Source organism: Mytilus californianus, unplaced genomic scaffold (assembly GCF_021869535.1).
Source record: "Mytilus californianus isolate M0D057914Y unplaced genomic scaffold, xbMytCali1.0.p SCAF_7, whole genome shotgun sequence".
NCBI lineage: Eukaryota > Metazoa > Mollusca > Bivalvia > Mytilida > Mytilidae > Mytilus > Mytilus californianus.
Genome location: NW_026262723.1, coordinates 15079700 through 15106699, shown reverse-complemented (window position 1 = coordinate 15106699; position 27000 = coordinate 15079700). Strand labels below are relative to the sequence as shown.

The 27000-nt window shown below is 31.2% G+C and overlaps 1 protein-coding gene across 1 annotated transcript in view; it reads right to left on the bottom strand.

Moving 5' to 3' along the window:
- Positions 1 to 10424: 10424 nt before the first annotated feature.
- The window catches only part of LOC127710114 (probable ATP-dependent RNA helicase DDX46), a 30052-nt gene continuing 13476 nt past the window's right edge, over positions 10425 to 27000 (bottom strand). The window contains exons 10-21 of the mRNA XM_052215856.1: positions 26099 to 26274; positions 25369 to 25569; positions 22943 to 23025; positions 21918 to 22082; positions 20469 to 20696; positions 18652 to 18755; positions 17512 to 17674; positions 16735 to 16881; positions 15812 to 16057; positions 15334 to 15504; positions 12091 to 12282; positions 10425 to 10730 (exon numbers count right to left, since the gene is read on the bottom strand). Coding sequence (XP_052071816.1) covers positions 10683 to 10730; positions 12091 to 12282; positions 15334 to 15504; positions 15812 to 16057; positions 16735 to 16881; positions 17512 to 17674; positions 18652 to 18755; positions 20469 to 20696; positions 21918 to 22082; positions 22943 to 23025; positions 25369 to 25569; positions 26099 to 26274 — 1924 coding nt within the window. The 3' untranslated portion in view covers positions 10425 to 10682. The remainder of the gene's footprint in view (positions 10731 to 12090; positions 12283 to 15333; positions 15505 to 15811; positions 16058 to 16734; positions 16882 to 17511; positions 17675 to 18651; positions 18756 to 20468; positions 20697 to 21917; positions 22083 to 22942; positions 23026 to 25368; positions 25570 to 26098; positions 26275 to 27000) is intronic.

Here is a 27000-nt window from a genome sequence, read left to right as displayed (position 1 = left end):
CATTACAATATGCATTTGATTTATATTTACACTGGCTTTTTACAATGGATTTTATTCGATTATATATTGAGTTGGATAGTATATGAACTGTAAACTCGTATCCTAGGTTATGTGAAGAAGTCAATTGATTTCAGGAATAAGCTGTCTGTTATTTTCTCATTCATAATCAAACCCAATCTTTAACAGGAAAATGTTTGAAATACAAACTTTCTGTTCTGGCTTTTTTAACCAAGAATTGATTTGAAATGTATTTTCAGAGGCCTGTCAACACTGAAGTTGTGACAGGTGAGTTCCCAATTCGAATTGATTGGATTACCAGTTTTCCTGCCGAGGGTCAGTGGTTCTATCCAGCTTCTTCAACCAATATAACTGGCCGCCACAAAATAGCTAAAGGTGCTGAAAGCGGCATTTAAACACCAAATATTATTTGTCAATCAAATAAAGGGAAATCTTGTAAAATTGAGAATGGAAATGGGGAATGTGTCAAAGAGACAACAACCCGACCATAAAACAGACAACAGCAGAAGGTCACCAACAGGTCCTCAATGCAGCGAGAAATTCCCGCACCCTGAGGCGTCCTTCAGCTGGCCCCTAAACAAATATATATACTAGTTCAGTGATAATGAACGCCATACTAAACTCCAAATTGTACACAAGAAACTAAAATTAAAAATAATACAAGACTAACAAAGGCTAGAGGCTCCTGACTTGGGACAGGCGCAAAAATGCGGCGGGGTTAAACATGTTACTCGTGTATACATCAATGAGACAACACAAAAACAAAACAAAAACAAAGTGCTGGTCATCACTTAGGAAGCATAAATTGCTTTCATTTTGCATTGTTAACTAAACATTTAACTATACATTGTATAAGCAAAGAAATAATTAGTTTGGCAATATTTTCATTTGACGTACTGTCCATAATCTTAGCTAGGTAGAACAGATAGATTCATACACCATGTACTACTTTCTGTAATTTTTAATTAAATACTTTCCTTATTGATATACACATGCACATCATTCTGAAGTGTATTCTTTATATCTTGGGTAAATCATATTAAAATTACTTTACATGGGTATGGTTACGATCTAAATAATATTCATCTCACTGCACTATATTGTGTGTACTCACAAAGATATAGAAGAGGTCTAAGATATTACTAAATAAAGATATCAAACCAGTGATAGTAGGGTTTCGATTAAAATGTGCACAATCTTAACCTTGTAAGTTTAGTTAATTCATTTTTCCAAATAAAATAACCTTTATCTGATAAGTGTGACTCATGCCTCTTTACGACAGAAAGTGAAAGAAGCTTAGATATTATCCCATATCAACAAAAGGCTCAAAGCACTTTGGCTGTTATTGGCCTACTTGGAACATAAAGTGTAGACTTATATTTTGATATTAATATAAAAAATCAAGTAACCCAAATCATATATATATATATATATATATATATATATATTTAATTCTATATGACAAATGCTACCCTCTCCCTCCGCCTTAACACGATTGTTAAACAACCCTTATTCAAACAAGATGAGTGATAGCATCAAAGTAACTTCCATCCTAAAAATAAGAAATCAAATAATTTCTGTTAATTTATTTTTTTATTCTGACATTTGACAATAAAACATTTCTATTACAATAAAAGTACTGTTAGATAGCAGTTTTAAAAACATGTATAGTATTTGCTTAAAACATTATTCCATGATTTGATAGGTGGTAATAATTACATTATAAACAGACACTGCAAACAAGTAATAGTCTGAAATGGGTTAAATCTGTACTCGACTGTACTGATTTTTACTCGACCAGTCTGAATTAATCTGAATTTTATTCGATATTACTCCACCCTAATCTATACTATACTCGACTGTACTGATGTGTACTTGACCCTTATCTTTGCAATTTAAAAAAGTCTGAACTATTACTCGACCAGTTTGAAACAATCTCAACCCTTTCTCGGCCTGTACTCGACTAATACTCGAGCAGTTCTCGACCTATTATTTCAGGCTGAACCATACTCGATCAAAGTCTGAACTGTACTTGACCAGTACGAATCATACTTGACCAAATAACTTCTACTATTTTAATTTTAACTGTTTATATGAATGTATTTTTAATTGACATAACAACAGTCACAATCAACTAAAGATATATTTACAGATTTTTACATCCTTACATGATTATCAGATTTATCAAATCGAGATGGTCAAATTATCTAATTTTAAAGTCTGAGTCTTGGTAGAAAAAAGAGATTTTTTTACCTGAAAAACACACCTGTACTGAGGGTAATAAAACCTTAGTAAGTTGCTTCTTGCTTACCATGATTTTTTTTTAACTAAACTTTATTCACCTAAATTCATTGAATAAAAACTACACAGGCTTCATGACTATATACTTTAGTTATATAACTATCTTTTAAACTGAGGTATCAGGTAAACGGACAGAAAGTCACAAATTTGAAAGAACAAAAAGTCACAAATAATTTGTTTAAAATTATTAGAATATATATAAGAGAAATTTCTTGAAATAATTTCTTTTTATAACATATATTCATTTTACAGTTAAGGAAATTGTTCAAAAGCCTTGATAAATGATGATTTAAACATGCCAAAGATATATTTCATGAAATGTTTTCCTAGAATTCAATTTCCTCGAACAGAAGTTTCCTTGAAGTTTATAATTGAAACATTTTTTTGATTTTTGGAATGCCTTTAAGCATTATGTCATCGCATAACAGTAAAATTTAATGTATATCAACTTTTATCGTCATTTTGATTGGTATTTATAACTATACTTACCCATGACCAGGATTTACATAATAATATACTATATAAATTCTTTGTATATTCTGATGTTCATTAGTGAACGTTAATTACAGTATGAAAAGTCACGTTTTAACTAAAACATTATCTTGGTTATAGACGTGACAGTTAATTAAAACAGTTTACTGTTACTATCACAGAGTAACTTTAATAACAAAAACAATAAAAGTAAAATAGCAAATTTGATCAAACAGTCATAAATTTCTGGTCTCTAACATCTTAAAACACCACAAGACGGGTTGCCGACTAATCAGCGATGTTACTTTTATTTGTTGGGACAGTTTGTCAGCTAACTGCTACAGCAGATATGTTACCCAAGCATCGCCTCGTCATTATTAATAACATAAATACTTTTTCTTTAAAAAGAAAAAATGAAAAATTGATGTTATGTTCCTTACGTATAAATGAACATATAGTCATAAAGTATAATTAATGTTTGATTCTGCTGGTTAAGTGTGCAAAATCGACCTTTAATATGACTTCGGACACCTGTCGGCATCTCGGATACAAAATAATCATGTGATAGTTTGTTACCACAAAGTCCTTTAACTAGCTGATTTTTGGATTCTATCTTAACCTTGAACTTGAGGTTAGTATTTCTTCTCGGTTTGTTTAGCATCCGGAAAAATAAGAAAAATTACATGAAGTATTAGATTTTAAACTGAAAAGGTATATCAATATGAATTAGCTGTTTAACTATATATAATAATATTGTTTTAAATTATGCATTTAATTTTCAAAAAATGTGTCTTCGATAGAATATATGATAAACCGGCCCACTTTATTTTATATATATTTTAATTTTTCAACCAGGCATTTTGATTTAAGCAAGTTCTGTACTACATATGCTACTGATACATCTTGTATTGTAACATTTATCGACCACCTACATTTTTTTTACAAAATTGTAATTCTGGTAAATTTGATGAGTTAAACTACAACCACTGGGTCGATGCCACTGCTGGTGGTGGTTTCCTCCCCGAGTGTTTCTCAAGCACAGTAGTCAGCACTTCTGCGTTAACATGAATTATCATTGATATGGTCATACTTATGATTAACAGTTTTACAAAACTTTGAATTTTTAGAAATACTAAGGATTTTCTAACCCACGAATAGATTACCTCATCTGTATTTAACAAAACCTGTCGGAATTTTGGGTCCGAAATGCTCCTCAACTTTGTACTTTATTTGGCCTATCTTAACTTGTTTGATTCGAGCGTCACATATACGTCTTGTGTAGACAAAATGCGCGTCTGGCGTACACAAATTAAATCCTGGTATCTATGATGTGTTTATCTGTATCTGCTTAAACACAGATTTTTGTTCTGTTGTTTTACAGTGATCTTGCTTTTGTATTTGTTTTTAACAATTACTTGAACAATCATGATTAAAACTTTATATTTACCAACAAAATTATCTATTTGGCAATTCTCAAATGGTATCGTTATGATGAGGACATTTTAAGTACATGTAATTATCATATCTTGTTTGGTATATAATCAAAATATTTCCGCCTTTAATAGATATTCTTATACGTTCTGACACAATATAGGTGTTTGTGTTCTACTGAAATGCCTTACTTCCGTGCAAACTGTCGGCTGTTTCCGTTTAACGGTCTTCCGGTTGGAATCAGTTTCTACCAAGATACGGATTGTTATTAATGATGATGAACTATTGACTGCATGTATTGAGTTGAAAAGTGATGATAATGTGTGTACCAAACTTTTAACACAGTTAACTATTCAGTTAAAAAATAATTCATGAGTGTAACCCTGGGTCTTAAATACATCACTTTCTGGATAAAATCAATGATTGTAACTTTATAACACTTTCGTAGGAAATTGTTGTTCTGTGCGTCTGATTGCCGTGCTATCTGTAGGATTATTGCCAACTATAATTTAGTTAAAAAGCGTACCAAAAATTCGTACAGAAAACATTCGAACGCTTATAATAAAATTAAGTCCTTAGAAATTGTTCAGTTTCCGCCTGCACCTAAAATAAGTCTGATTTTTATAAGAATTGATGCTTAAATCATAACAGTCTTCTGTAAATATTTGTTTATTATTCTTATTTAGCGGTATACTACTGTTGTCTGTAGCTTACCTGGCCAAAAGGGCATAGTGAACTTTTCTCATCACTTGGCGTCCATCGTCCGTCGTTGTCGTCTATCGTCCGTTAACTTTTACAAAAATCTCCTCTGAAACTACTGGACCAAATTTAACCAAACTTGGCCACAATCATCATTAGGGCATCATCAAAAGCTGTGTCCGATGACCCCGCCTGCAAACCAAGATGGCGGACATGGCTAAAAATAGTACATAGGGGTAAAATGAAAGTTTTGTGTATTATTTTGAAAACTGTTATAAATAGAGACAAGAGTGCACACGCTGAAATGTCTCGCCTTCTTTGCTAACCATTGATTTTATGTTGATAGTCCTAAATACAAAGCTTTACTGCAAGTAACACATAAACTTTAACATGATCCGAGAAAATGAGGTCAAGGTCAGATAAACCAAACGAGAAACACATGTACACCTTACAATCATTCAATAAACCAAACATAGTTGGCATATTGCTTATTGTTTCTAAGAAACAGTCTTAAACAAGAAAACTTAACATTGACCAATGAACCATGAAAATGAGGTCAAAGACAGATGAACCATGCCAGACCGACATGTACACCTTACAATCAATTTAAGCATTAAATATAGTTGACCTATTGCTTATAGTATCCAAGAAACAAACTTAACCATGAAAACTTAACATTGACCAATGAACCATAAAAATTAGGTCAAGGTCAGATGATACCTGCCAGACAGACATATACGCCTTACAATCCTTCCATACATCAATTATAGTTGATCTATTGCTTTTAGTTGAAGAAAAACAGACCAAAACACAAAAACTTAACACTGAGAAATGAACCGTGAAATGAGGTCAAGGTCAAATAAAACCTGTGAGACTGACATGTACATCATAAAATATTTCCATACACCATTTATAGTCGACCTAATGCATATAGTATTAGAAAAAAAGACCAAAACTCAAAAACTTAACTTTGACCACTGAACAATGAAAATGAGGTCAAGGTCAGATGACCACTACCAGTTGGACATGTACACCTTACAATCATTCCATATACCAAATATAGTAGACATACTGCTTATAGTATCTGATATATGGACTTGACCACGAAAACGTAACCTTGTTCACTGATCCATGAAAAGAGGTCGAGGTCAAATGAAAATTGTCTGACGGGCATGAGGACCTTGCAAGGTACGCACATACTAAATATAGTTATCATTTTACTCATTATAAGACAGAAATTAACATTACAAAAAATGCTGACTTTTTTTCAAGTAGTCACTGAACCATGAAAATGAGGTCAAGGACAATAGACATATGACAGACGGAAACTTCGTAACATAAGGCATCTATATACAAAGTATGAAGCATCCAGGTCTTCTAGCTTCTAAAATATAAAGCTTTTAAGAAGTTAGATTATCTTGAATATTATCCTGAAAACTACAATAGATACAGAGAAACTTTAAATTACAAAAATGATCAGCAAGACAAGATCTACAAATAAGTCTGATGGTAAAAATCGTCAGTCGACACCTTATTAGAGTTATTGCCCTTTGATGACGATCACGTAGGTAGCAAAGATTGCTTTCATTTTACAATGTTTAACTGAAAATTCAACTATGCATTGTTTAAAGCAAAGAATTTATTATTTTGGCAATATTTTTAATTGTTTACTGTCTCTAATTGTAGGTAGAACAGATAGATTCGTGAGCCATGTACTACTTTCTAAAAGTTTAATGTTGACTTAAAAAGTGAGTCCATTTATCAGTGAAATACAGAATTTTAAAAAAAATCAAACTTTTTATTTAGACGCTATTTCTTGATCTTGAAGATTAGCCTCTGTCCAAGTTTCCTAACAATCCATGCAGGTTTCACAAATTTATCATGGCAAAAAAGTTTAATCCCAGACTTTCTATAAATGTTAATTGTAAAATACCAAGTCCATATATCTATCAGAAAAGTACTAAAAATGAAAAAAAAAATCAAAAGTTTGCTTCAGACATTATCTCTTAATCATAAAAAAGCTTCTGCTAAAGTTTCAAAAAGTTCTATGAAGGCTTAACAAAGTAATTATCAAAGAGTAACAAACTTTAAACCCAGACTGTATCATGTGTATCTACTTGTCAACTGTAAAAAAAATAAACTTTTGCTCTAAATATTATATTTTGGTAATAACTAAGCTTCTCTCCAAATTTCAAAAATTCCATAAGGTTTGACAAAGTTATTGATTACTGAAAAACTTTAACCTCAGACTAAATCTGAATGTTAATTGTAAAAAAAAGTCAATTTACCAGTAAAAACGGGAAAATGAAAATGAATATCTTCAAAATTTTGTCTCTGGATACTGTCTTTTGGTCATTAACAAGCTTCTGCCAACACTTCATAAAATTGCATGAAGTTTAAACAAAGTTATTTATGACTGAAAAACTTTAACCTCAGACTAAATTTGATTGATAACAGAGAGATATGTCTCACCTGTCGGCATAAAATTCTGAAAAAGACAATCTGATGGACAGCAACATTGCTAATTATTTCAATGTCGCTGGACCAACTAATGGGTAGGGCCTCGAAATGGTTGACAAATTAAGATATACAAACAGCAATGTAACTTTATAGAAAATATTGTCTATTGTAAGTAGTTCCTATCAAACTAACTTAATCATAAAACTTAACATTAAAAATTTTGATTGAAAGTCACTGGACCATGACCTAGGGGCAGGACCTCAAAATAGTTGTCAAACTGTACTGATAGCAATACAACTTTACACAAAATATCATTGATCTATCACAAGTACTTCCTATCGAACTAACTTAAGCAGAAAACTTAAATCAAAGTCACTGGACCATGGCCTCAAAATTTTCGTCAAACTGATAATTACCGATAGTAATGCAACTTCATACAAAATATCATCGTTATCTATCACAAGTACCTCCTATCAAACTAACTTAAGCAGAAAACTTAACATTGAAAATGGCTTATTAAATCAAAGTCACTGGACCATGGCCTCAAAATTGTCGTCAAACTGATATGTACTGATAGTAATGCAACTTCATACAAAATATCACTGATCTATCACAAGTACCTCCTATCAAACTAACTTAAGCAGAAAACTTCACATTGAAAATGGCTAATTAAATCAACATCACTGGACAATGGCCTACAGGCAGGGCCTCAAAATTGTTGTCAAACTGATATGTACTGATAGTAATGCATCTTCATACAAAAATATCAATGATTTATCACAAGTAGTTCCTATCAAACTAACTTAAGCAGAAAACTTAACAATTGTTGACGCCTTCATCGCCGTCGCCGGAAAAGCAATCCCTATTTACTATATTTTTGCTCATCTTTATGCTTGAAATTAATGTATATGATCAACTAAAAATACTGGGAGCACTGCTCAAATAGACCCCCCTCCCCCCCAAAAAAAATACATGTACACACAGTGATACCCATTGACACAAAAAATAAATAATTTGGCACTATTAAGGCTACCTCAAGTTTAACGAAGTTTGTGGCCTTGATTTTTGAACGAATAAAATTCTATAACCGTCCAAAGAGTGAAATATGGAGAGTTTTCAACAATTTTTCAATGAATAATGTTCTACAAATCTGCAATGTAATATCAGAAATTTATAAAATAAAAAATACAAAATGGAACTTATTTCAATAGATATAAACAAGTCACCAAAGTTTCAAGAATACTGCTCAAAGTGTTTTAGAGTTATTGTTGAAAAACTGGAAAATCCCTCCTTTTTGTCGAGCCTTCGACTTTTGTCGAAAAAGCGAGACATAGTGATCCTACATTCCGTCGGCGTCGGCGTCCACAAATATTCACTCTGTGGTTAAAGTTTTTGAAATTTTAATAACTTTCTTAAACTATCCTGGATTTCTACCAAACTTGGACAGAAGCATGTTTATGATCATAAGATTATATTCAAAAGTAAATTTTGTAAAAAAAAAATTCCATTTTTTCCGTATTTTACTGATAAATGGACTTAGTTTTTCTGCCAGGAAACATTGCATTCACTCTGTGGTTAAAGTTTTTGAAATTTTAAAAACTTTCTTAAACTAACCTGGATTTCTACCAAACTTGGACAGAAGCTTGTTTATGATCATAAGATTATATTCAAAAGCAAATTTTGTAAAAAACAAATTCCATTTTTCAAGTATTTTACTTATAAATGGACTTAGTTTTTCTGCCAGGAAACATTACATTCACTCTGTGGTTAAAGTTTTTGAAATTTTGATAACTTTCTTAAACTATCCTGGATTTCTACCAAACTTGGAAAGAAGCTTGTTTATGATCAAAAGCTAGTATCTAGAAGGAAATTTTGATAAAATTTTGTTCCATTTTTTCGGTATTTTACTTATAAATGGACTTAGTTTTTCTTCCAGTCAACATTACATACAGTCTGCAGTTTAAGTTTTTAAAACATTTATTAGATTCATAAATTATCCTGGAATTTTACCAAACTTGGACAGAAGCTACTTACAATCAAAAGATAGAATAGAGAGGAGTATTTTTATTTATTTTTTTCCTCATTTTTGTTGAGCCTGCGATTAACAGCAAAAGTAGGCGAGACACTGGGTTCCGCTGAACACTTACGAATTTTTTATGAATAAAGTCCCAATACTCTAAAACGTAAAATCAAAAATGTTTAAAAATTGAAAGCGTACTTATGTCAATATATATAAACAATTCACCAAAGTTTCATGAAAATTGCTCAAAGCATTTTTGAGTTATAAGTCAGAAAACTGGAAATTCCATCACTTTTTTATGAATAAAATCCCATAACTCAGAAACGTAAAATCTAAAATTTATAAAAATCAAAAAGGAACTTATGTCAAAAGATATTAACAATTCAACAAAGATTCATGAAAATTGGTGAAAACATTTTTGAGTTATTCTTCGAAGTGTTGACGACGGACAGACAACGGTATACCATAACACGTCCCACATACATGGGCATATAAATAAAAAACCAAACCGTATAGTCAGCAATAAAAGAAATGAAATGCAATAATCTTTATCTGATAAGTGTGTCTCATGCTTCTTCACTAGGAACAGTCAAAGAAGCTAACAAGTTATCCCATATTTACCAAAAGGCCTAAAGCACATTGACTGTTATTGGCCGTCTTGGAACATTAATTGACTGATATTTTGATATTACATGTATTATAAAACCCAAGCATCCAACAGTATACACATTTTTAATTCTATATGATTACAACCCAATATTACCCCCTCCCTTCCGAAAATGTCTGTACCAAGTCAGGAATATTGGAATTGTTTTTCACTTGTTCTGTTGATTGATAACTTTTGATTTTGTCAGTTTTTATGAACTTCTCCTCTTAGAATTTGCCTTGAGTTTGGTATTTTTGTTATACTTGTTTTCCCCTTTGATGCAATTGTTCAACAACCCTTAATCAAGCATAAGTGATTGCATAAAACAGACTTCCATCCATGATGAGTTTATTTTCCATCCTAAAAATGATAAATACAATAATTTCTGTCAATTTATTTTTTATTTCTGACAATTTTCAATAAAACATTTCTTTTACAATAAAAGTACTGTTAGATAGCAGTTTTAAAAAAAATGTATAGTGTGTGCTTAAAACATTATTCCATGATTTGATAGATGGTAATAATTACATGATAAACAGATAGCATTGACATTTCTATAAACAAATTTACTGAGGTACTCATTACATGATACATCAGAATATCTAAATAAAGCCGAGGTGTCTAATGCATGTCTCCTTATATGACTTTGTATCTTCCTTTGTTGATAGGCTGGTAAGAGTTTTGCTGTAAAAAAAGAAAGAAAAGAAAACAATATTAATTTACATTTCTAATAAGGATGTTCGCTTGTCATGTTTTGGAATTTTTGTCAGATTTTCGGAATCCTCTGGTTTTATCCATTTGTATGCCTTAAAAAAATTTGTCCATTGACCCCTTTTTCTTTTAATAAATCTTTTACATATATAATGATAAGCCATCTGTAAAAGTCTTATAAAATTTTAATTATTTTTTAATAGTTTTTGAGAACTTAAACTTGTCAATGATATAGCTATGAAAAGTCAAGAGAGAACATTTTCCCGCCAAAATTTCAATGGCTAATATCTCCAAAACAAGCACATTGACCTATATATTTTTTTTGCTCTTTTGATTCCTTTATGAATCCCCTATCAATATAAACTAGTGTTTTAAAAAGCTTATTATTTTGAAACTGAGAAGCGAACTCCCTTAAGTCTCAAATTGAAACCGAGATAACTGTTGGTTTATTTTATTTTCAAAACATCTTGATGAACCTATGAGTGGATTTAAACAGTTGATTTAATGGTGGATAAAAAAAATCACAAATTAATCTATATTACTGTCTCAAGATTCACTCTTTCTTAAAAGATGATGTATCCAAATTACCATATTTCTGTTTGAAATTTGAAACAAATAATAATAATTTTATTCATTTTTTATGTTTTATATTTATTTTTTTTTAATAAATCATTATTATCATTTTTATAATAAAAAATTATATAAATCATTAATCAACATTCAAATATGGTATGACTCATGGTCACTGCTTTGTTATTGAGATATGTTTTGGCCAATGATGTCTGTTAAGATAATTATTCTACAAAAGATCTTCATTTAAAAGCCTGAAATATAATTCCTAGTGATCATGCACCAAAAAAAAAATGTAGGTTTATTTTTTTAACTTAAAATAAAACATTTTTGATGACCCCTTTACACTTTTATCAGTTTTACTGATGTGCACTGCACCTGCAATCTAGAAGAACTGACAATATACATCCCGTCCATATCTTCTGGGTTTACAAGTGAGGCATTACACACACATAGTTTTATCAGGGGTTTATTTTTTATTTTAGAAATTGTCAAAATATTCCCCTTTAATATCTTCCAGGTCCAAAAAGTGAGACAATACACATATAGATTAATTTAGGATGAGTCATTTTTAAGGGATTTTGAGAAGTTTTAATGGAAAACCTGACCATTTGGGAATCAAAATAAGTGTGATAGGCTGAATTTTCAGAATTCTGCATGATTCCAAAATGAGTACTAATATTGAAAACTTGTTCTTTTTCCAGACCACTAGGAACTCTAGGAAAATGCAAACCAAGGGTCCATAAAACATATAAATACATACCAGTCTAATGAGCTCCTCCTTGATGAGTCTAGTGATTTCTTTCTTTGCTTTCTGTATAGCCATTTCACTGGTAGCTTCTATAGCTAGGTATAATTTCCTCTCTCCCTCGGGAGGTTCCTTCTTAGGAGGTACATAAGTACCTCTGACTGTAATACCTGCCTCAGAGTATTCACAGATCTGTGCAAGGGCTTCCTGTTAAAAAAGATTTCAATGATTAAATGAATTTTTGTCTTTTTCAGTACTAAAATAAAATACAACATTGAAATAGGTACATTGTATAATCTAAACCATGTGTAAACTTAAATCCTGTCAAAATTGAACTTGTATAACAAGAAAAACCATGAAAATTCGGTCCTACTAAAAAGCGCCCCGGAGTGCCCGGGAAAACAAAAAGCGCCCGGGGAAGAAAAAAAAGCTCCCAGGAGAATAAAATAATAATATTTTATAACAATAAATGTTTTCCTGAATAAAAAAAAAAAAATCATTGCTTGTTTTGTCCTTAATATAAATGGGGATATGTACGATGCTCCATCTAAAGTGTGTAGATAGTGTTGTTGCACTTTTACATTTTAGATTTCAAAATTGTATATAAGTAAGTAAGTAAATATAAACAAGAGTATATAGAAGAATCATGAACGATATTGTCCTCGATCATGTCGATCAAAACGTATATTTCGTTATTTAAAAAAATCACTGCCCGGGGTGTAATATTCGCAACTGCATGGTGAACACTTTTCAAAGTTTTGTATGTTATCAAACACACTTCAATTGACGGTGGAAGATCGTGGAAGGGTTTGAACATACCTGCCACAAAGAAAAGAAAAGTTAAACCAACTGCTAAAGCAAATATGATATTGTGGCCTTGTGGAATATCTATATTTATAATAACATTTTAGCTTTAAAATATATAATATAAGAAAAAGCGATATCTGGTTCATATGAAGAGTTTGAATTCACTGTCTCGTTTGTCATATAATAAAAGACAGCAAAATAACTGGACAATAGTGAAGTCACATGCTTTCTAAATTAGTCTATCTCGGGGAGTTGGCTTTCGAATTATACTGCGTATATGTAAATAAGGGGAATTTCTTTACACTATATATCTAAAATAGGTTGACCTAAAGGTAATGGAATTGGAAGCGAAGTATGAGCACAGTGTTCCCGCGTTTCAACGTTATTTTAGCAGTAATACATCATCTCTGAAGAGCTATGTCCAGGAACCGACACAAAAAGACATTGCACCAATTAACTGGAAGAACAATTCATGCGAATCCATGAATAATATTTTAAAACTATCGACAAATTGGAAAGCCGTTAAGCTCCCGGACCTTATAGACAAACTACACAAAATTGTTCAATTACGATATCGATATACGCCGAGCATTACATGGCCAGGGGAACCATGCGTTGGCTCCTTGGGCTAAAAAACTTCAAGTAACAGAAGTCGTATGGTCGTCGAAATGTGCAAAAGAAAAGGACGCCATTTTCAGAAAGTTTATGAATCTAAGCAAACCGAGAGACAATTTTGTGGAATCATCTGACGGAAAATTAAAGATTCCTTAAAACTCCAACCACCGCAAGGAAGCCAAACCAAAAGAAGCGTATTCGTAGCAACAAGACCACTACCTTGAAATTTTCAACATAACTTTTAATTTACATTGTATTATATTAGTTATGAACAGTAATGTAGTTGACAGTTTGTATGAATAGGTGGTAAGACGCATAGCGCTTTACTTTTAGTGCTTTTTTAACCATAGTAAATGTTTTATATGCAGATGCTGATATAGATTTATTATATCTTTTTATAAAACTGAAATTGTTTTAATGGCTATGCTAATCAGTGTTTTAATATTTACTTTTTATTTTTAGTGCTTTTTTAACAATAGTAAATGTTTTATATGCAGATGCTGATATAGATTTATTAAATCTTTTTATAAAACTAAAACTGTTTTAATGGCTATGCTTATCAGTGTTTTAATGCTTAGTTTTAAATTTAAACCAAACTCCTGCTTTTTATCCCTCTTGTTTTAACTACGGTACATGTAAAGTACTGCTTTATTTGCTGATTTATTATAATTTTTTTTATATAAAACCAAAACTGTTTAAATCACGGCATGCGATTCGTAATGCTTATCGGTGTTTCAATGTTATTTGTTTTATACCAAACACCTGCTTTTAACATGCATTATATAATTGTTTTATAAAATTAATATTTATCTTTGAAATTTAAGTTGTTTTTTGCATTTTTCATTTTGATATCGTTTTTGAAAAACATGTCTTTTGATATCTAACATTTTATAAATCTTCAGCATTATCTGTGATCCATTATTATCTGTCTTTCGAAATAGTATTTATATTTTGTTAAAATTGAAACATTCATACTTGCTTTTGTGCTTTATTACAAATGTCTATTATCTGAATTTGCAAAATACTTGTCTAAAATTAAAAAAAAAATCAAATGTACATAACTTATTTCATCGACACAAAGTTGTCTCATGCCAATACAATATCTATATATTTTCCACGGGCGCCTTTTCTCCCCCGGGCGCTTTTTCTTTTCCCCGGGCGCTTTTTAGTAGGACCCTGAAAATTTATCAGTTGTTTGACCTTATTAATTAAACACCTGTCTAATTATATTTTTTTCAGTTCAACAGGGTTTTTCTTTATTAAGACAGGTTTCAGAGTACATAAATATTCATATTGATGTGATATCAATGTTCCCTGCTTTGTGCTAAACCGACAAACTGATTTTGATTTGAGTAGGTAGAAGTTTGTAGACAGACATGTCATCCAACATGAAACCTCATTCTAAGTGTAAGTTAACCTTTCTTTGGCCTTGCCACTAAATGCTATGTGGGTAGCAGAGAAGCATCAAACAATTATTTTGTAAAGGTTCCTGTTTTGATCTGGAATGAAATTGAACTCGCAACTTCCAACTATGAGGGCATGTCAACAGCTATTTGCTGCAACTAGATACATTTTCTAAAGAGTTCTGTTTTTATTAAAAGGATACTTGCATATTTAAGAGTAACTATAAACAAATGGACCATAGATATTTTTTCCTTCTGTTTTTTTGCATTGCAGTAGTGTCAACTCATTTGTTTTCTTATTTTCAGCCTCCCTCCAAAATATTACAGCCTATTTGTGAAGACATTATTTGATAAGATTTATATATATATATACTGCATCTGCAATGTAAATACATAACGGTCAATGTTATTTTAAACACTTTTTATGTTTTACCTTTGATGTGACTTTCCATCTAGCAGTTTGTGGGAAGTCATTAATTTCCAATTCTTCTTCATAACGTTTAAACATGTCTGCTGCATTCTCTTGATCTTCCTCCTCTGATACAGGTTTATACCCTAGCTTGGCATTCAGCTTCTCAGCTACCTGCTCAGCTATAGTTTTAGACTGAAATGGACAAATTCATATAATCAACGTTATTGTAAATTGAGAATTGATTGTAATTTTTTATTATTACAAGGAAATAGGTATTGTGAAAACAAAACTTGTAAAAATATATTTTAAAATTGTAACAGCTAATCTGACATTATTGTCCCTTTGTTAAAAATTTAAATAATAAATGCTAGCAAAACTTTCAGTAAATAATTATCATGCATGTATATCATTTGATAAATTTAACCTGATTTGTTGCTAAGAATAGCTACATAATTAAGACACATCCCCAAAAAATATTTTTTGAATACAACTGGCTTACAGCAACAAGAGGAGCAGTTCCCTCCCCAGTCATTAGAGATCTTGCAGCAATCTGTGTAATATCTTGTGCATCTGGTCCTTTCTTCTTACTGATCTGAGCTGCCAGACGTTTGGCTAGTTCTAGTTTCTGTTGATTCGTCTGTTGTGCAATGGCTGCTGGGTTCTGTGTAGGATTTGTCAGGACAGGGTGGGACACATTAGTGACACGTTTGATACTGGCGAACATATTTTCTATTTGTTCTTCAATCTGCAATAGTTAATAACAAAATATATTAGATTAAATAACTAAAGTTAGGAAAAAGCCTGTCTTGTTATGTCACCTCTTCTTGTCCCATTGAAGTTATACCTATAAACCGTAATTCATGAGTCACCCCTCTGAAAAGGTCAGTTTTCTCTGGTCCCTAGAGACACCTTTCTATACAGTTTTGGCTCTATTGTGTTCTCTGAATTCTAAAAGTTAACAGTGTGGTCTACCTAAAGAATCAGTCCAAAGTACATGAACAGAATTTTGCCCTGCTTGAATTGGTGGGGTCATGCTGGCGTCCAGTCAATTTGTCACAGGTTTGATCCCAACCAGGTCAAACAGGATTTGAAATTAGGTATTTGCTGTTTCTTCACTAAGCACTTGACATTTAGCTGTAAAAGCAAAGGCAATCAAACAAAATTTGTCCAATAAGGATGACTTGTCTTCCTGCGGCTGCATTACCTTGTGTACTAGCACATTATAAATCTAAATCAGCTTGTTGGTCTAGAACAAAGCAGGGTTCATCATCATATAATATTTCATCACTCTCGACAGTTAAATTACAAATATTTAAAAGACTCATAAAGCTTCTTATTCTAAATTTGGAACAAAAAAGTTTTGAGAAGAGAAATAGCGAATCACACTTGATGCAGTAGTAGAATATTTATTTTTTTACTTACATCAACTCCAGCATCTTCATCATCAGAATCCTGTAAACCGAGGGCCTTCTTCTGTAGTTTCTTACGTTCGTCGGCTAGATGTGCCTCAGTCTCATCAAACTTAAACCCTCGCCCATGGAAACCACTGTTCCTTATATTCTTGCCATCCTATAATTAAATTTTCTAAATTAATGAAACTAGCAATGCTGCTCCTTAATTACTGAAAACCGTATTAAAGTTTTACCAAAGAAACACCATTAATGTGACTGCTTTTCCACCTCTATGAGTCATATTTGACTTTTTATCAGGATGGAAGTTACAAAATTTGGTAAGTATTCTTTGATTGTTTATCTACATAAAATTTTAACCTCTGCAAGCTGTCATTTTTTTTTTCTGATCAGCATCAAAGTATCACTTTTTTAACAACCTTTAAAACTTTTTGCAATAAAATATAACATTGTGAATGCACTGAGTACTATGACGATGCAACATACAAGTAGGTTAATATAAACCTATTAGTTTATTATTACGAAATTAGAAAAATAATGTGCAAAAGTCAAACTTGGAACGTCATTTATAAATACAAGAAAAAAGTTAGATAATTGTTAAAATAAATTGCTGCATAGTTCGCTTATAGCACTGTAAAGAATAAATTCTGGTAAAAATAGAAATAGAAATATTTCAAAATTTCACATAATTGCAACATCTGAATATTTAAGCATCTGTCTTACAATTAAACGTAATCATAAAAATCATGCATAGAAAAAATATAAATGTTCAATAGATTAAATTACTAACCATCTTTGCTCTAACTTTGTACAATTCCCAAATAGTATTCAGTTCTGCTGGTATTTCTGCTCCCGATAGTTCTAAAGCCTTTATTATGTCCCCTGAATATCTCTCCTGTTCTGGAGTTACAAAAGTAAATGCAAAACCTTTATTTCCAGCTCGACCTGTGCGCCTGAAATTAAATAATAGATATAAGTTTTGATATATTTCAAATAACAATTGTAAAGCCTTAAAGTTTTCCAATGAATCAAATACTATACAGTAGTTATCAGACAATGATAAGATATGGAATTTATTTCCAGTTAACCCTTTTTAAGTTTTGCTTTTTTATTAAAACTTTTTATCTATCTGATAGCTCTGAACTATCATTTTTTGGTAACAATTTACAAAATTTCTAACTACTGTGGGAAAATCTGTCCTTAAACTTTTAGGCAGGGACAAAAGGTACTATGTTATTCATTATTTCATTTTTAAATTGAATTTCAGCAAAACGTCTATGATATGATCAAGTTATGGCTACCTCTTTTTGTTGAAGTAAAAATGGTTCATGAAGCAAGTGCCAAAACCCAAATCAAATTGATTACTAGTCATGCATCAAGATTTCAACATTTCATAACCTTAGACTTAACATTTTAATTATGCACAGAACTTTTACATTCAAAAGGGTCACTTGATATGTATGTTGAAATTAAGATTTCTTATTGGGGAAAAGCAAATTCATATGAATCCTGCATCATATTTTGTTGTTGGCTCCTTTCAAAACTTTCAGAAAGTTAAATCAAATTTTTTTATGATTACAACTGTATCTCCTTAAATCAAAAAAGAAGTTGAAATAAAATGGGTGTGGTCTCTTGTCTTATTTTGTTTTCCAGCAATGAATGTATGACCTTCAATTTTAATACTTTACAATTTTTTTCCTTTACTCATGAACAATGAGACCTAAATTAAATAACATATCTATAAAAAAAAAGCAATTGAAGTCTGAGAGACTGAAGAATGTTTTAACAAAATAAAGAACAAAATTCTGTTAATATGTAATTTTTCATGTGAAGTTTATTTTTTTACTCAGTCACCTTTAAACAAGGTCTTAGCCAAATTATTATAAAAAAAAGTTTCTTCAAAATGCAAATAGAAGAGTCCTAAACTTACCCACATCTATGTACATAATCTTCATAATGGTTAGGACAGTTAAAATTAACTACCAGGATCAAATGTTTTACATCTAAACCTCTAGCAGCCACAGAAGTGGCAATCTGAAAAAAAGAAAGCAATTATGTGTTGTTGGTCTGTTGTATCAATTAAATTCATGTTTCTGGAAATAAATGTGTATTCATGTTGACAATTTTAAACAAATTTGGGTTGAAAACGGGGCTTCCAAAATTTTTTTGAGCCAGTCGGACATTTCATATCTTATCCCTATTTTAAATCCCTTTAGACTTAGTAAATTAGGCAATTATGATAATCAGTTGGCCATCATTATACAAATGATTGACATTAAAACGATATTAAACTTTACTTTGATATAAATTCGATGTTCTGACGTAAAGTGTTAAATTGAAAGTGCAGCATTCGAAGTGTGCAACATCAGCGTACTAATTCTGCCTATATCCGCTTTAGACTCTTTATTTGTGCAAATTAACGTTGTCAAAAACTTTACTTTCGTTTTTAAAATCACATTTTCCTAATGCCGGATGTTGACTTGACACTGGTAAATCACGGATCAGAGACGGATACGTAATATCCGTGTACGTTTACGATTGAGTTAAGTAGCCTTTTCAAGTTATTTCTTCCAGAAAATACTCGAAATGAACGTTAGATAAAGGTATCAATGATAATTTTAGCATTATTGAAGAATTAGGATGCATAATTAAATTTCCCACCAGCGCACAATAGACAATAGACACATGCGCACACGTGTACTAGTTCAAACAACGTGGTTCTGACGATTATTTGTTTAAAACCTTTTCCAATTTTTCATCAAATCATATTTATTAACGTATTTCTTATAACTTCAATCTTTTAGACAAAATTAATAAGATGCAACCCGCTGAAATATAAGAAAATAACTTTGAATACCCTTTAGCATACCCCAGTATTTAACATGATGTACAGTGTTTTTAAATATAATAATGAATATCATACAAATTCGATTTCATTTATAAATATTCTTATTTGAAGAATTATTTTAAAATCTAAGGATACTTTTTTAAAACTGAATGCTCATTTACAATAATATCTACAAAGCATAATTAAATAGGATGTTGTTCTATACACGCTTACATGTGATCTCGTTTACCTGATCACCTTTATGTCCATTGTTATGCATCATCAATTCTATTGATTAAGACAAGCTAAGGTCTCTCATCAAAGGTAATGACCTGTAATCAGTGAATGATTTATGGCTTCAATATTACTTATTGAAGGGATAATTGTTTGACAGCTTGTTGTTTTTTAAATAAAAGAACAAATGTTTTTATTGATGCACCAAGCCGTGCATTTACTTTATGTACCCAGAGGATTAGACTAACTGAGACACTTCAAAGTACGGAATATGCTGCATCTGTTTAATTAAACCCAAATATGATCGAAATATCTTTGTGAAATGGATTGCCACAATTATAAACTATAATGCCCAAACGGACATTTTTACCGATCGATAGTTGGTAAAAAATGTGAAATGACCATTTTATGAAAATGCCTTGAATAACAAAAAGTAGCAAACCTATGATATTTGACCGTCTGAGGCTGAGAGCAGCCGGACTTTTTATATAAATTTCGGTCAAGTCCGGAATATATGACCGTTTTGGAAGCCATGGTTGAAAACCCTATTTTACATGTATTCATGATATTCTAAAAATTTACATCTTAATGAACATGTTTCTTTTTTCTGTACAATGATTCTATGTTTTTCTAAATATTGCTTTTGAGGAAACCCAATTTCTTCTGCAGTTTTTAAGTGATCTTACCAGAAGTTTAACATTTCCTGTTTTGAAGTCTTGTATAATACTATCTCTATCATACTGATCTATCCCTCCGTGTAAGGACATACAGGGATAGGAATGTTTCAACAAATCTTTCATCAGGTCGTCAGCATGTTCTTGTTTATCAACAAATATCAAAACACTCCCTCTTTCTTGGTAGACACCTAGTATCTCCAGTAGTTTTAAGAGCTTTCGGTCTTCATCGATTATGATCTGAAAATGTAAATTCTTTATACATTAATTGTGGACACAGGGTAATGTCTTGCATGTTTTACCAAATAACAAACCTTAACAATTGTTGACACCAGAAACTGATGCCAGAAACAGCCCTCCTAACTCTCAATTACACATACCTGCCAACTTCTCTTAAGGATATGGCCCTCAAATGACACCTTTTTCTAAGTACAATTCAAAACTAGGATTAATTGACCAATATCACAATGAATCATAGCTAATAGAATTACTAGATAGGAATCATGTCTTTTTTGTCAATGTACATACTTGCGCTCTTTTCATGATGTCACAAAGAGCACTCATTTTGATTTTTCATTAAAGTTCAATGAAAACGGGTAAATTTCTATTAATTTTTTTGACAGGAAACATAGTGTGGCCTATTTGAGTTGTAAATATATACGCTGTATTTATGAGAAATACTTTACAGTAAACTGCTTCACCGAGCGCAGCTGGATTAGACCGCAGAGGTCTAACCCTGAACAGTTGGGGCAAAAATGGACACAATATTCAAGCTTGATACAGGTCTGAATTTGGATTTTAATTAAATATTTGACACATTATAGGTTTCTGACACAGAATAAATGTTGTCAAAGAACTTGAAATTGGTTGTATGATTTGAATTCATATTCAATTGAAGATTTCTTGCTGTTGTGCAATACTTAGTAAATCTGTTTTCAGATTATATACAAAGAATTAGCAAAACAAATTGTGAAACCCAATTTTTTTCTTTGGAAAATTGACAATTTCTTAAATCTTGAGGGAAAAAAAATTTACATGTAGTTCAGTGGTTTTTGTTGGTTCATGTCTGTCATATTTGTATTTCGTAAATAATTTTGTTATAAATTAGGTCATTAGTTTCTTTAATTGAATTGTTTCATATTTTTCATGTCAGAGCCTTTTATAGCCAACTATACGGTAACAACATCAACAACAAAAACAATACTCTATTTTAAGAGGGTTAGACAGTTAGATATAACTATGGTATGGATTTTTCTCAGTGTTGAAGGCCGTACGGTTGCCTGTAATTGCTAACATCCACTTCATTTGAACTTTGATGGATAGTTGTCCCATTGGCAATCAAACCACATCTCCATATTTTTATATGAAAAGAAAATGTTTAGAAACCTCTAATAAGACAATTTCACCAAATTTAAAACAATATGCTTGTCAATTTCTTCTGTCCATGGCAATGAAACTTACAACATGTTGTTCTACATCTTTGCATACAACACTCCTCCCTCCAACTTGTACTTCTATAGGTTTCTGTAGAATCTTTCTAGCCAGGGCCTCCATCTGTCTTGGAAAAGTAGCCGAGAACATAACAGTCTGTCTGTCTGGTCTTACACACTCAACTATCCTTGTTACCTGGAGAAAAATAGATTTAGTAAATTGTAGAACTCTTTACACTACAAATTTACTTAGGGCTGTTCCATAATTGGTTGTTGGGGTTGGGGTAAGGGGTAGGGAGATAATAAAAATTTAACAGGTTGTAGTTCTTTTATAGAACAGCATTATGAATTGTACAGAATTTAAGATAAATATATATTGTGGGTGGCCTGGGTTAAAAAACACATTCAGATAAATATTTTATTTGGAACAGTCCTTTATTTAGATCACAAATGTCATAGTGATTTAGCCAGTGGTTAAAAAAAAAAAACCAGTCAAAAAGTGAAAGGTAAGCAACAAATAAATTGAAGGCTATGCATGCTGATAGTAAGAATGATTCACTAAATTGGTTTATTGTAGGATATTGTGGGTTCATCAATATTCTTGGGTTACAAATTTTCATGGTCTTTTGGGGTATATTAAAGGGAAAACAAGGTCCGGTAAGGGCTAATTTTGGCCTAAAATTTGAAGTACATCTGATGAAAGATTTTTACATTTTTTAAACACTTAAGTGTCTACTTCAGTCAATTCAATTAGTTTCTGTAAAAGATTTTAACTGATTTGGTCATTAAAGATGCTCAAATTCAAGCTCAAATATAAAAAATCTATCAAATATGCCATAATATACCATTTTTCAGATAATTTTTGTCTAAAATGTAAGTGGCCACATTTGTGTGCCATTGACAATGTCCCATTGAAAATATATTTAGTTTAAAACATAACATAATTAAATTATATAGGAGAATGCATATGAATGTTTTATTTTTTTTTTTATCAAATAACTACACTGTTAAGTTTGGGACTTCTTGAATTTACCTGAGATAGTATAGTTTACTTACTTGGGGTTCGAAACCCATGTCAAACATTCTATCTGCTTCATCTAACACAATGTAAGTACATCTCCTCAAGTTTGTAACACGTCCTGAAAATATATTGGTTCAATGTATAGGCTGTTAGTTTGATAAATTCACTTTTTATTTAATAAGATTTTTTTTATATTTCACCTTAATCTCTTTTCTTCGCAATTTTCAACTTTTTCAGACAGAAAACATATGTAGTACTTACCAGTAAAAAACAACAAGCTTTAAAAACTTAAAGAAAATGCATTTTTGTACAAATTATAAGTTATAATTCCTTTTAACAATTTTCCATCTCATAATGAAATCCCAGTTAAATAAATATTTAGACTATTGAAGTAAAATTGAACAATAGGAAGCTGAAAATCTTTTTTCTCAATTTTTTTTTACTGTCTTACTCCAGATATCAACTCAAAATTCTAATGCATATCAGATTCACATATGACAACTGTAGAATTTACAATATCATACATCATACACCATTTTAAATTTAAACATGATAATTGCATGTCTTAAAACATCCTGATGAAGTAGATACCATTTAAATCTTCTTGGATCATCTGCAATCATCAGACTGGCTGAAATAAACTGTGAAGTTACTATATCCTGAGCAAATAGAAGTAAATAAATTACACCGTATGTGTGGAAATTATAATCCCCACCCAGCCCATCTGGTGATGTATATAACTAGAAGTGATGGTATAACACATGTCCTACAGCAAAGAAGACAATGAAGCAATTTTTTAACAACATATGCCTCATAAGTTTCAGGTCATAAAAACCACTGGAAATAAGCCTTATTTTTAATTTGGGGAGAAAATTGAAATTTATGCAAATTTTTACATCATATAATGACATATTATATATGTCAAGATATCAAAAACAATTAATATAATCAGAAGTTGGAAAAAATTGCAAATTGAATTTGAAACTACTCAATATGGTAGTTTGTAACAGATGTAATACCTCAAGACAAACATCAGTGTAATTATAATTCTTTGGATATTCTCAATCAAGCTACCATAATTACTTCAAATTAAAGAAACCAGGCAGAAATGGAAACACTAACATGTCAATAAATTTCACAGACTTAAGAGCCCATCAGTGGAGATATAAAATAATTTTTGTCAATTTCAGAAATTCATTCAATTTTGATAAAAATGTATAGTAGCTGCAAACTTTCAGTTAGAGAATGACAATCTTCATCTGGAAGAACTTTTAACCATCTGTAGCTTTTTAGCTCCCCAAAAATGGTTTTAGCTTTGCATCTCAATATCTGTAGTTGCTTTAATGGGCAAAAGTGTTTGGGAAATTCCATGTTTTTTGGTATGACAAGGGTAAAACTATATTCACGACAAGATTTTGATAGGGGTTCAATTAGAATATTTGATTAATTAATCATGCATTAATCTATGGGAGCACATATTTAAAATATTTGTTTCATATTACACAAATAAGGCCCATGCATGGTAAAATAAACTATAATAATAATAGAGAAAATACCTCACAAATCAATACCCCCTCTCCAAAGGTTGCAAAGATATAACAGAGTCCATGTTTTTCAATGGGACATCAGAAAAATTTAATAGAGGGTTGAAATGAAATCAGGTACAGAACATATTATTAACACTTCATTTAAATCCAACTACTGTAAATTCAGAAATTATTGCGAGGCTTTTATTAATGTGAATAATGCTGAGTATTGCATTAATAAGAACTCGCATTCTGATATCTAATATACTTATGTCTGTTTGAAGTTTTCCTGAAATCGCAATAATTAATCTCACATTTTTTTTCAGTCTTCAAAAATCGCAATAATCAATGCACACAATAATTTCTCAATTACAGTACTTGTTATAAACTCTGGACTCATTATTATTCGAGGGATACTAACATTTTGTGAATTTCGTGGGTAAGTTGAACCACAAATTCAATGTTCAACGAAGTACAAATTTTCTATAGGTTTGTATGCAGGCTTTTTATACAATTGAGAAATCAAATATCCACGAAGAAATATTTTATCCTTGCTGACCAAATATGAAGTCAATCTGTTGTCTTTTTAGTAGTTTTGAGAAAAGTTTGATGAAAATGATTGATGGACCAACGGACAAACAGACAGACAAGGTGAATGCAATATAATAAGGTACATCACAAATTATTTGGAGAATATTTTAATACTAAAGTTTAAAAGTCACTTCTTTTTTTAAATTTTTTTCAATCAATTGCTTCAAACAAACAATTTTTTTGTACCTGAGAAAACTTTTTGAAAACAGCAACTTACTTCAAGAAAAGTTTAGATAAAATTTCAAATGGTCAAATAGAGACTAGAAATAGAGTTATCTTACATTTTGTGTACAAATGATATGCACTAATAATCTAAACCACGCCCACCAAATCTTAAAACATACCATTATTGGCTGACAACATGTCAATCATTCTGCCAGGAGTGCACACAATAATTTCACATCCTCTTTTTAATTCAGCAATCTGTTCAGATATCCCAGTTCCTCCATACACACAGACAGACTTTAAACCAAATACCTTGGCGAACTTTTTACACTCAGTATGAATCTGCATAGCTAGCTCTCTAGTGGGTGTCATTATAATAGCTGGTAAAAAGATAAATGAATTTTAGTAAAATATTAAAATAGTGTTATTTCTTTTTTTAATTTGGGATCTTTAAAGAAAACTAGAGTTGTGGCTTATAACTTGTGGCTATTTTATTTAAGAAAAGGTACAGTTTTATAGATTGTGAAACTGATTTATATCTAAATTATTATACATATTCACTATTTGTTTAATAATACTGTTTAAAAGATTAACTAAAACTCATACGGTGACCTATAATTGCACTTATCTATGTCATTTGAACTCCAGTGGATAGCTGTCTCATTGGCATTTATAACACATCTCCTTATTTTTATACTAATGAATAATAATGAAAATTTGCTTAACTTAAGATAGGAAATCAGAGCTTGACCTATTGTGTTGACACCTGTTCATTGAAGAAAACCCTTTGTAGCCTGGTAGATTTCTTTCGTTTATTTATTGAGTTGCTGTCTCATTTACTTTATCCTACGTCTCCTTTTATTCTTATCAACAAAGTTATTTACTGCTTTGTTACGGAAAACGTCTTACCTATTGGTCCATCCTCTTCGTCTAATGGTGGCTGATCCATGATGTGTCGGAACATTGGTATAAGGAAGGCCAGAGTCTTACCACTTCCTGTCTTGGCTATACCAATCAGATCTTTACCAGACATTATTGTCGGTATAGCCTGGGCCTGAATGGGAGTAGGCTTCTCATAGTTATGTCTGTAAATATATCAGATGGTCAAAAAAGAGGGTCTGAATGGGCCAATATTAGAGAAAAATGTGTCAAATGCTGTAAATTAAGAAAGAAATGTGTGCATTTATCATTGTAATTGAGGATTAAAACACATAAATATGCTGTTAATTATTGAGATTTTGGAAAAGCTGCATTTATATAACACAGACAACAAAATCTTATTTTTGTTATTTAGATATTTAGATAATTGGGTGTTGATGGCAGATCTTGAACTTTTCTTTTTTATTCATCCAAATATTATTTAGACTCAGGCTGAGTTTTTTTTGGTCCGTGTTGAAGGCCTCACTGTGACTTTGAGATGAAGAACAGCAATAAAAGTGCTGTTCTTTGGCTTTTTGTGTTTTTATTTTTCATATTTTTTTGGGCTGTGCATGTACTGATTTTGTGTCATGGATGGATACCCCATATCCTTTATTTTTCTATTGATTTAGAGTTTAACATATTGTTTAGACATATGTCTATTGGTTGAGGACTGTATGGTGTCCTCTAACATGCAAAACCTATTAACCCCGTCACATTCTGTATGTGCCTGTCCCAAGTCAGGAGCCTGTAATTCAGTGGTTGTCATTTGTTGCTTTTTATCATATTTGCTTTCTGTTTATTATTTTGAGCATAAATCAGGCTGTTAGTTTTCTTGTTTGAATTGTTTTTTTATAGCTTGCTATGCAGTATGAGTTTTGCTCACTGTTGAG